Here is a 12,159-nt window from a genome sequence, read left to right on the forward strand (position 1 = left end):
AATCTAGAGAAGTTGCTGAGATCGGGAAAAGAAAGAGTGCATATTGTCTGTATGCAAGAGACCAAATGGAAGGGGCTGGAATCCATGAACATCAAGAGGGTTTCAACATATGGCTCAGTATCATGGCTCAATAGGAAGTAGAGATAGTGTAGGAATAATCAAAGCAGAAATATTACAGGATAAGGAAGTGCAAAGAAAGAGTGAAAGTTAGAAATGGCATTGAACAGAAAACAAATATTTCATGTTACATGCAGATACGTATGCAAGTCATACAATTGAGGAAAAGGAGGAATTCCAGATAGCTCTGGACCAAGTGACAAATAAAGTACCACAAGCTGAGAACTTGATTATCAGATCTCAACAGACATGTGGGAGAACACAGTGAGAGCTATGATGATTGTCACAGAGGATAAGGCTTTGGAACCAGAAATGAAGTTGGTAGAAAATCTTAGTTAGCCAGAGCCCATGGCCTGATTGTTGCCAATACATGCTTTGTAAAGAAGGCGAAGCACTTAATTACGTACAAGAGCTGTTCCAATAGGTCTCAGATCAATTTCTTCCTGACAAGAGGAAGAGATCTCAAAAGCACGAGAGGCTGTAAAGTGATCCCAGGACAGCAGATTGGGGAGCAACCTAGATTTGCTTCTAATGGACTTCTGAGTGAAAAGGTTAGTGGGGGACAAAAGATGAGTTGTGGAAGAAAGAATAAAGTGGTGGAGGCTCACAGATAGGGAAGTTAGAGATGTAAGGATGAGGTTCTACAGAGATTGGACATGTCCAAACTGATGAGTTTTTGGGGAAAATGTCCAAACATATCACAGAAAGTTCACAAACTGCCCATGGCCAGATGAAAAATGGGAAACTTCTTGGCAAAGAACTGTGGTGGTGGTCCAACAATGTGCAGGAGGTGGTAAAGAAGAGGAAGGAAAGATTTGAGCGATGGAAGAAAATAAGAATTGTGGAAGGTTCTGAGAAATACAAGTTGGTAAAGAAAATATCAAAAACAGCAGCTGGAGAAGCTAAAGGTCAGGCATTTAAAGCGTTATACGTGGGACTACTAATGAAGGAAGGGGGAAAAAGGAATATATATATATATATAGAGAGAGAGAGAGAGAGAGAGATTAACCAAGATCAGGCAAAGAAGAGCAGAGGACTTGGGAGCTGTGAAGTCTGTCAGAGATTAAAATGAAAGAGGAAGATCAGTACCACAACATGTAGAAACCCTCAAGGGAAGTATGCTCAAGCAACAACCTCATAAGATCTATCCCCATGGTGGAGACTCAGACAGCGTTAATGATGATGAAAGGGTGGAAGACAGTGGGATCAGACAGTGTACCAATTGAAGCATTTAAAGCATCAGGCCATGAGGGAGTGATGGTGAACTTTTTCTGCTTAATTTTTCCATCTTGGAAAAATGCCTGATGAATGGAGGAAGAGCACATTGGTCCCTATCTTCAAGCATGAAGGAGATGTGCCAGAATGTAATAATTACTGACTCAAGTTAATGAGTCACATGATGAAATGGCTGGAGAGAATCATTGAGAAAAGACATCAGGAGGAGCTGGAGCATCAAGTAATCAACAACCAATTCAGGTTTATGCCAGGAAGGTCAATGATGTATGCAAGGTTTGTAGCCTGAATATGGCAGGAGGAACTCAAGGAACTGAGTGGTGTGGATTTGAAGGTTTATGACAGAGTTCCTAGGCAATTGTTGTTATGGTGATACCTTCTGTTACGCAATCTGCCAGAGACATATGTTCAGACTATCATGGACACGTACGAGGGTAGCACAACAGTAGTGAGAAGCAGCTGTGTCTACAGTAAGTCCTTCACTGTAAGGATAGGTCTACATCAAGGAACAACCTTTACCCCTTTCCTATTTGTGATTGCAATGGACCCCTTGATGCAGAAGACTAGGGGAGAGATTCCATGCACCATGCTTTTTGCCAATGATAGTCTTATGCCATGAACATAAATACAAACTGAAAAGAGGCCTCAAACTATGGAGGGCATTAGCAGACAATGGCTTATGAATCAGATGACAAAAGACTGAATACATACATTTCATTAAGGGGAACAACAAGAAGCCAATCAACTCTATATCATCTAGCTTTAAGTCTGTGCAATGATTTAAATACCTCAGTTCAGTGTTGTCATGATGGGAATTTGGTTGTGGATGTTAGAAGCCATATGAAGTGCATTTTGGTATAAATAGAGGAAATTCTCTGTGATAAGAATATGCCAAGTAAACTAAAGACCAAAGTGTATAAGATCATGATTAAGCCAGCCATGATATACAGTCTGAGTATTGGCCCATGAAGAAGAGAGAAGAACAATTACTTCACACTGCCAAAATGAGTGCTCCAGTGGAATCTGGATAAGATGAGAACTGATAGGTTATACAACTGAACAGTACTAGCCATGATGCACATAGCCCCTATTGCTGAAAAGCTGAGAGAGTATCAGCTGAGATGGCTGGGTCACGTGAGACTACAAGATGTGGGCTATGTTGGCCAGAGAGTACATGAGATGTAGTCCCAGGACAAAGATCACAAGGAGAACCTAGAGAAAGGTGGTTTGAGACACTGAAGGAGGGCATGAAGAAGGCTGGTTTCAGTTTGGAAAATACACTTGGAGACGAAGACTTGATGGGACAAGGTGATCCCCGATTGATGACACAAGGTGAAGAAGAAGAAGAGTTTAACTTTTGCAAAAAGTTTTGTGTGTAGGATCTTAAATCCATCTACACTGGGCTTATATCAAATTACATTTACATTGATTAGGACAGGTTTTAAGCTAAGCCAAAATGAACTTCTTTTAAACTAAATATAAGTGAGTCCAAACAAGGTTTTGCTTTGGTTTAACAAAATTCTGGTTTTAAAAATGGAAACTGGTGAAACTTCTGTGCATAGACAAGCCTCTAAACAAAAGACTACATTCTGGTATGTCTCCTGGGAAGAGCGCTGGAAAAGGGAGTGGAGCATAGCAACTAGCTGAAGGTTTTTCTGAACCTTTCTGCCTGCGAAGGGCAAATAAGGCATAGTGGCCCATGGGACGTCAGGGAGCGCACTAAGCAACCAATGCTTCAAAAAGAAACCACTTCTGCTCATCTGCACCTGCTAGTAGCAGATGTTCAAGGAGAATGGCGAGATGGCTATGCCCCAACTCTCCTGTCTACCCCAGACATATCTGTGGAATGTCATTAGACACACTAGCTGGCCTACATGGAATTTTAGGAGTAGTAGGGGCAAAATTTTGCCTGGTTCCTGTGTGTTCTCTTCTCTACCTACACAGGGCTATCCAGAATTCCATCCCAAAAGTTAGTATCCCTCTCTCTAGTATCTGAGCACTTTCCATGTAAAACCAATAACCAAGCCCATGGTAGGCTTGATGGAATCTCTGGCATTTCTCTCTTTTTTGAGTTATAATGGTTGTGTTGAGTTAAATTTTACAAATAAACTGTCTCGTTTACTATATTAGCTGAACGAAGTCCAAAATGTAAACAACAAGCATGAATGGAGCCATATAAACCAGGTTCTCAAACTGGGGGTCGGGATCCCTCAGGGGGTTGTGAGGTTATTACATGGGGGGTCGCGAGCTGTCAGGCTCCATCACAAACCCCGTTGTGCCTCCAGCATTTATAATGGTGTTAAATATATTAAAAAGTGTTTTTAATGTATAAGGGGGATTGCACTCAGAGGCTTGCTATGTGAAAGGGGTCCCCAGTACAAAAGTCTGAGAACCCCTGTTATAATCTAAGGCCAACGTTTCCAAATCTGAGTGCCTAAAGTTAGGCCCTAAATATTTAGCCCGCTAAATAAGAATCTTGATTTTCAAAAATGGTGAGCCAAGCAGCTCCCATTGGCTCCAGTTGGAGTGGTGAGTGCCTAACACCTCTGACAACCAGGCCATTAATTTAAATACCTTAATATGGATTGAGGGAGACTAACTTTAAGATTTCAAATTTGAAAACTTTCAGCTAAATTTGAAGACGATGCATGTCCCAGTAGTTAGAGTTCTAGCCTTGGACTTGTGAGACCTGCTCATTCACAGACTTCCGCTTTGACCTTAAGTAAGTCACTTAGCCTCTCTGTGCCTCAGTTCCCATATGTAAAATGGACATAACAGCACTGCCCTACCTCACAGGGATGTAGTGATGATACACATTCCTCAGAGGGGTGTTGTAGGATTGTGAGGCACTCAGGTTCTATGGGGCCATATAAGTACCACCGCTAAGTTATTACATTTTAAAACTTATTTTATTTTAAGGTGCTGCTAATACAGATAGGACATTTTTGTTTGGAAAAATAAGATCTTTATCTTGACATTGTCCCTTTAAATCTCCTCCTTTGCAGGTCTGTGTGGTGGCCTTAGTGGGAATGGTGATGCTTTGTGTTTCATATCAGCCTGAGGAGAAGACATGTTTCCAGTTTGCCATAAAGGTACAGTATTTTTTTTTAAATCTTGACATTATTTTTATATATTTATATATATATAAATCACAAGCTGCTATACTGGATAATTTCCCCATATAAAAGAGAGCCAGATTGTGCTTGAAATTTGCAAAAATGTAACCCTTAGATTGGCAGTCTAGAAAATGCCAACAATCAAACAAATGCTCAGGAGGATTTATACTATACCCCGACTATCTGCAGTCTGTATAAAAGAGGAATTCTAGGTCAGGATATGCGGATAAATACTTTATTTTCTGGTACGAGCCCATTTTATCTGCAACATTTTGGGGACTATCGAAGACATTTGGATAAATGGGCTCAAGGGTTCAAAAACTGAGGAGGTTACTGGGTAAGGGGAGACATCACAGTTATCAGGATAAGCAAGAATTTCATATTAAAGGGATTCAGATAAAATAAAGGCTTTACTGTACCTATTTCTGACATTTTATGATTGATTTCAAGTCCCGCCTAGTATGCAGTTTCCCCCTTACCAGAAAATTAGATGCTAACTGCATGTGCATGCGCAAGTTAAAAGGCTTGGGGGAAGACCCCTACTTGCCCACCCACCCACATACCAAAGAGATATAGCAAACCCATCTAAACTATGTAGCCTTGCTTCATATTGTGCCAGGTATCACAGACATTTAGTCAGTGTTCCAAGGATGAAATCCACCCCCGTGCATAAGAGCAACACAAGGACTATGCACCACTGATGTGCCATTTAAGTTCTCAAAACAGCACTTGCTTGGTATTTATGGTGTTCAATGACCTTATATTGACCCTCTGCATGAAGATGAATTTCACTCTGAGGCGCACCAAAAAATTTTTCCAGTGGGAGTGTTGTAGCAGCTTTTCTCCAGATTACTTTTATTTCTAAGACTCTTGTTATTGTGTTTGGTGTGGAATAATAAGTGGAAAGAATTAAATGGAAAAGGAAAATTTGAATAAAAGTCAAGGGGAAGATTTGAAAAGACACAGGAGGCAGAGCTACCTCCACCCACCAGCACCAGATAGCACTTACAGTGGTATAAAGGGCAGCTCTGACATCCTTTAACCCTTCTTCATGGGCTTATAGTCCAAGCTGCTCTCTCTTAACTTCTGCAGGTTTTTGGAGTACTTTCTATGGAATCTGACTGGTTTAATCCTTAATAGTACAGGACTTTCCCATGCAGGACACAATGGATCTTAACTGAGTTGTTGTTTATTTCCTTGACATGTAACAAAAATACAATTTTCTTATCAGTAAATATTTTAAAACCTTTTCTCCTTTGGGTTCATCATGTAGGAAAATGTATGTGACCTGCCATTCACTGTACCTAATCATGGTATGTCACTTCCCCCATTCCTTCCTTTCTCCTTCTATTTAGATAGCAATCACAGGGCCTATATATCTCTCAAGTGGTGAAACATTTGTCTGGGGACAAATTCCAGCTCCTTGGCAGAACTCCCTAAGCAGTTGTATTTGCTGTTTTGGAGTTGCCTCTGGGTCTGTCATGTGATTAGCCTGCTGATGGGATCCGTGCACTCGCCGCTTTGTGCTCCTTCCCAGGCAGCATGTTCTTTGGACTCACCTTTGATATTTAGAAATGTGTTCATTTTCATCTGTTTGCAAAGAAAATTCCTCTGCAAACACCATGTGAGGATAATAGCTATTTGTGGATTGCCTAATGCCCCCATATGACTCTGTGCATCTCCACGGATTGCTACAGGGGCTGCCTGGAGATTTTTGCATTTGAAAGGAAACCTCAGATTTCCTTCATGTATGGCATCATTTTAATCAATGTATTTATTTTGGTGCATAACATGCAAATACATGTGACCATACCAGCAGTACTGTCTAGATTATTTATTTATTTGATGCCACTTTACATTCACTTTCTGTAGGTGTTGATATCTGCATGTAGTGCAAATCAATGCAGAATCAGACCCGTGGTACATACAGGCTTAAAAATTCATGTAATGGGGTCATAGTCTACTCTCCATTCCATTCAATGGGGTTGCCACAGATTTACATCAGGATAACCGATCAAAATTGGTTCCCTCATGAATAGCATCATTAATGCAATTATCTGTTGCCCGCATGCTTTTCCCTTTAAAAATGTTTACGTCATCTTCTGAAATATCATCACATGCTCATAAATTACCATATATCTTTGTGTAGAGGCTGCCCTCAACTAGTAGCTGTCCCCTTTACCATGCAGTTTTTAATAGGAGCTGCCCTCATTTTGTACATTCACTTTTACTGTGGGCCTTTTACCATGAAAGCTTCAGGGGGAATGTAATTAAATTTAATAAAAGCTACCTTCATTTAGAAATTGCCTTAAGTTTAAGGTTGCAGGGAGAGTCATTAAATTTAATAGAAGCCATGGCTTCTAAATGAAGATCTGGATATCTTAAATTCAGTTATTTTTGGGACAGAAGGGATATATTGCTTTGATATCTCCTATAGCCCTACTATTTTTTCCCCAAACTGGCACATATAGGGGAAGATAGATCTACAGTGTGAATCAAAGACAAATATAGCCAGAGAGTGGATTTTATCAAAACATACATCCCTAGAGCTTCACAGTCATAAAAAATGCTTATGTATTGATAGTTTGCTTATGGTGCAGAGGTTAAAAAAATAATAATAAAGCCTCTTTATTTAAAATAACAAATTCCCAATCATGCCATCCCACGTTGCTGACAGATAGGTAAGAAGCCAAGAAAAATAAATGTCTCCATCCTGCTCAGGAGAACCAGAAATGATATTGGCACTATGCACAGTTATATTTGAATATATATATATATATATATATATATATATATATTTCCAAAAAGTATGAGTGCAATACAAAAATTGCCAAATCCAGAACTCAAATGTCAGGAAATTCCATACCGTATAATAATCAAAGCTCCTCTCCTGCAACCTCCTCCAACAAGTGACTGGGGCTCTGAATGATCTCACAGTGATATCAGAATTCCATCCACACGGAGCAGATTTCAGGACCAAGCCCCAAATAATTACATTTCCTTCTGGGACCAAAAAAGGACTCTATCCTTTTTATTCCATGCAAGTGGCAGCCTTAGAGAGTAATGGGAACTTAACTTCCTTCTGTGCCTTTGAAATCTTTTTACCTTCCTGGGCCAGATTTCCAAAGGGGCCTCTGTGTGAGGCACAAATTTACTCTTGTAAGTTTGTGTGCCTGTTTTGTAGTAATCATCATTTTTCACATGGAACCTCAGTTGAGTTCAAGCAAAGTGCCCTTGCAGTCCCCACTCAGGTTATTAGATACCTAGCTGTCCAATATGCCTGCACGAGTCTGATTCTTTTCTGTGTCCAAAACATAGCCATGAGTAGATGCATGCACAAAGTTGTTCCTGTAATTTTAAGAGACTCTTTATGTCAGTGGCATAATGACAGCACTTTTGTAAGCACCACCGCTTGCAATTAAATATTTGAGGCTAGTGCCTCAGCTGGTGTAAATCGCTGGGGCTCCATTGACTTCAACAGAGCCACACCAAGTTACCTTACCTGAATATGTGGCTGTTGCAACTCTAGTCAAAGTGGCATGAACAGTACCATAAAAGCGCACTCTGCTCCATTAAACATGCAGCTTTGTAAAAAGTTAGACTCCTTGATATTATTTTTAACAGGTCTGTTCTGAAAATTATATTCCAACCCTTGTATGAAGTAAGTAAAATATACCTTTGGAGCGCTGATGTACTTGCAACTGCTTTTAGCACCCACAGCTCTGCATCAACCCAGAATTACATATTTATTGCAGCTCATGAGCATGAAATGTATAAACTGTCCCTCAAATGCATGCTTTCACTAGAAAAATCGGTGCATGTGTTGGTTATATGCCCCGTTCTCTGTGTAGCTGGAAAAGAATGTTTTTCTTTTGTGCTTTATTTCAGCTGGTGTACTTTCTACTGAGCACCCTGAGTCTGATTACCTGTGTTCTGGCAGTGGCTTTTGTTGCACATCATTATTCACAGATTACACAGTTTACCTGTGATGCCGTCCTTGACTCTTGCCAGTGCAAACTGGACACTTCAGATCCCCTCAGTAGGACCTTCGTTTACCAGGATGTATTTGACTGTACCAGTGTCACTGGCACTTTCAATCTGTATCTGCTACTGCAGATGGTTCTTAATCTGATCACAGCCATTGTGTGTTTGTTGGCATGCTTTGTGATGTGGAAACACAGATATCAAGTCTTTTTTGTGGGCGTTCGGTTACACTCATTAACTGGTACTGAAATCCAGCAACAGAAAGTATAGGGGGGTGGTTTGGGTTTGTTTTGAAGAGTGAATAACTAATGTCAGGCTATTACCACCGTAGAAACCGCAAATAGATGATTGTTTAAAGATTTTTGACAAAGACAACCATTCACACATTTTTAATGAATATATTTATATTTTTCAGTCATTCGAAGAGCAATTTTTATGGCCACTATTGTCAAGGGCCCTTGTGGGAAGAGCTAGATGTATCACAAAAATTCTAAAGATGTGGCTGTACAAATAGTCGCCAAAGAGCATCTTTAATAGGCATAGACAAAAGCAGTTTTGATAATTACTGGGATTCCTCTGCTGAGCTATATATGGTAACAAACAATGAGCCAGATTCTTGGTTGGTGTCAGTCTGTTTGTTCCATTGATTTCAGTGGAGCTATGCTGAGGATCTGGTCCAGACTGTTTAAGTGAAATTATTCCAGTTATGCTTAGGGAGTTGTGCTCTTGGATATCTCACATTGTCATTACTGGGATTTACTGTATATGTGTGAGCAGCGAGGAGAGGTTGAGACCCTTCCAAATGCAAACTAAGACCAGCAACAAATGAGACTCTATTGCTAGTAACAATATAAACTCTAGTCAAGGTTTTCAAAAGGGCCTAATGAGATCCCTTAAAGGGGCCTGATTTTCCAGGAGTGGTGCTCAGCTCTTTCTGAAAATCAGACCTATGTAAGGTCCTTCAAGCTGGACACCTAAAACTGAAGCTCCCAAATAGCTAGTGGCTTTTGGAAAGCCTGTATCAACATGATTGTAATAGCACTGCATACAAAAAGGATGTTTACCCAATTACTCCAGTTCTACTTTCCTCCAAGTGCAGCAGGCCAAATGCCTTCTTGGCGTACTTCCTGTGAAGACAATAGAGTTGTACCAGGGATGGATTTGGCCCCAAAACTCTGAAAGATATATCACTGCATAAATAAAAAGTCCCCCCGCTCCCCGAGAAGGTATTGCCAGTGTCCTAAGAACATAATCTACGAGTACAAGAGCACAATGATTTCCTAATGAGTGGTGGTGAAGATAATCAATCATTCATTGCAAACTGCATTTGAATAGTGGTTTGTATCCCAACAGTTAGGATCCAAAAGTGCTTTACGGCTTATGGGCCTGATTCTCTACTGATTTACTCCTTGTATAGTCATTTGCGCCTCTGTAAAGTGGATACAAAACTTCTGTGAGTGAACAAAGACTTCTGATTTGGTAGTACTTTGCGCACATTCATTTGCACAGATGCACAAAGGGCAAGAGCCAAGGCAGTGGAGAATCTTGCCCTGTATATCTAGAGATCCCGCATCCCGCCTGAAGTGACTCCACTGTTTGGGTGCAATAAAACCACCATTGTGTATCACCAAAACTGTACAACAGCTTCTGTAGGAAGGGGAGGGAGAATAACTTAAGAGGTAGCATTTTCAAAAGTGCCTACATGACTTATGCGCTTCAGTCCCAATTTCAAAAGTGATTTAGGCACTTAGGAGCATAAGTTCCTTTGACTTGCAATGACACTTAAGCTTCCTAGGTGCTTGTCACTTTTGAAAATGTGACTAAGGCTCCTAAGTCACATAGGCTGAGACCTGCAAAGATATTTGGACACCTACCTCCCATTGAACTCAGTGGGAATTAAGTGCCTAAATGCCTTTGGGCATCTGGGTCTTAACCACTTATGAAAAATGTTAACCCCCAAAGTGTAATTTTTTTGAGACCAGTCTCAACCTGGCCTCCTTTTTTGTGCCCACAAACCTGCAGGCACAAGTACTTGTGGGTACAATTTTGCATCAGCATTAACTGTGCAAGTAAACTGGTGCACTCTAAGCAGCAAATCTGACTCCAAAATGGTCTTCAAATAAAGCTGAGGTAATGCCAACCTTGGGAAGAAGCCAGGTGCAGTGGAATTCAATCAAAAGGATTGATTTGGGGGCCCCCCACCACCACCATTTGGGGACCGATTCACCTCGCCTTGATGTTAGTGGAAAATATCTTACTGATGTCAGTGGGAGTTGCTTGATCTTAACATCTGAATAGCCATTGCATGTGACCCCATGGAATATTTAGCGTCCCAAAGGAGACACGTATGAGAAGTAACTTTTCCTCCTTTCCAGTACAGTCCAGAGACAGAAAAGAGGGCAGGGTTCACCCCTCAAAATGGGGGACCCCTGGAGATCCAGAGGATGGGGCCCCATAGCAGTCCTGATAGCTCGCTCTCAGGGCTGCTCCGTTTCAGCTGTGGGGTAACATTTTTCAAAGTGTCTAAGAAGCCCCATTTTCAAAAAGGACTTAGGCACTCAGGAATCTCAGTCTTGTTCATTTGGGCACTTTTGAAAATGCTACTTACAATTTTTGGTGGGAAATACAACCATTTTACTCCCATTGTTCAAAGGATGCCTTTATCCAGGCTGGTGTCTTACCAAACATCCAGGGGATTTTATTGGCCAGGGAAGAAGTAGTGGGGGTGAGAATAACTGAATTATTTTAGTTTTGTGAACAGGGTTTTGTTATCCTGTTTTAAAGGGGATAGCTCAAAGAGTGAGGGCTGCTACCACTAAAGCCGGCACCCTTTGGTATCTCTAGCACTCTCAGTGGCAAGGCCAAGGACTGCATAGACATGGAGCCTGACCAACCCTCTCACTCCACATGAGGCTGAGTGGCAGGGCAGGATGGGAAGTTTGATCTGCTGCTGCTGTGCCATATTTCCACTATGGCTAAATGGTCATTCTCCAGCTCTGTCAGTTTTAATCCTTTGACCTTCATCCTAATCCCTTGTTTTCATTTTCTGTTCACTGCAATCTGTTAGGTCCTGCACCCTGTGCCTCCTCTCTCATGTGAAGGGGCGGAAGGCGACCTGCCGCACAGAGGGCTCCAGCCACAATCCAATGATTTAAATAGGTTGGCACCAGTGGCGTATTAACAAACTTGCCACCCCTAGGCCCACAAAAAATGGCCGCAACCCCCCTCCCCCCCCCCGCGCGCCAGCTCACCTTCGCTCTCTCGCGGCAAGCCTGGGAGGGAGGGGGGAGAAGGGGAGTTGCGGCATGCTCGGGGGATGGCAGCGGTGGAGCGGAGGTGAGCTGGGCGGGGAGCGGTTCCCGCCCCCCCCCCCGGCTTACTCCCCGTGCCCGCGGGCCCCAGCTCACCTCTGCTCTGCCTCCTCCGATCGCACCGCTACTTGCTTCTCCCTCCCTGCCAGCGCTTTCGCGCGGCAAGCCTCTGAGGAAGGAGGGAAGTGCGGCGTGCCTGGGGGAGAAGGCAGGCCAGGGATTTGGCGAAGGGGCAGAGTTGGGGAGGAGGCTTGAGCAAATTTGCCGCCCCTGCAAATTTGCCGCCCTAGGCCTAGGCCTTGTTGGCCTAGGCAATAATACGCCGCTGGATGGCACCCTTCAGCACCGCTGAATCCATCCGAACGATGAGGGACAACACACATTTGCTGTGAAAGATC

At 42.2% G+C, this 12,159-nt stretch overlaps 1 protein-coding gene across 5 annotated transcripts in view; it reads left to right on the forward strand.

The window, feature by feature from the left end:
- The window catches only part of SSPN (sarcospan), a 42,790-nt gene extending 31,111 nt beyond the window's left edge, over nucleotides 1-11,679 (forward strand). For 3 of the 5 annotated variants that reach the window (XM_044993944.1, XM_044993916.1, XM_044993905.1), the window contains exons 2-3: nucleotides 4,356-4,442; nucleotides 8,355-11,679. In XM_044993944.1, the coding sequence (XP_044849879.1) occupies nucleotides 4,380-4,442; nucleotides 8,355-8,720 (429 nt within the window). In that variant the 5' untranslated portion in view covers nucleotides 4,356-4,379 and the 3' untranslated portion in view covers nucleotides 8,721-11,679. Of the gene's footprint in view, nucleotides 1-1,776; nucleotides 1,821-2,555; nucleotides 2,683-4,355; nucleotides 4,443-8,354 lie in introns of those variants that run through there. The other 2 variants (XM_044993926.1, XM_044993935.1) reach the window with 2 other exon arrangements.
- The last annotated feature ends 480 nt before the right edge of the window (nucleotides 11,680-12,159 follow it).

The sequence above is a fragment of the Mauremys mutica genome, chromosome 1, assembly GCF_020497125.1.
Source record: "Mauremys mutica isolate MM-2020 ecotype Southern chromosome 1, ASM2049712v1, whole genome shotgun sequence".
NCBI lineage: Eukaryota > Metazoa > Chordata > Testudines > Geoemydidae > Mauremys > Mauremys mutica.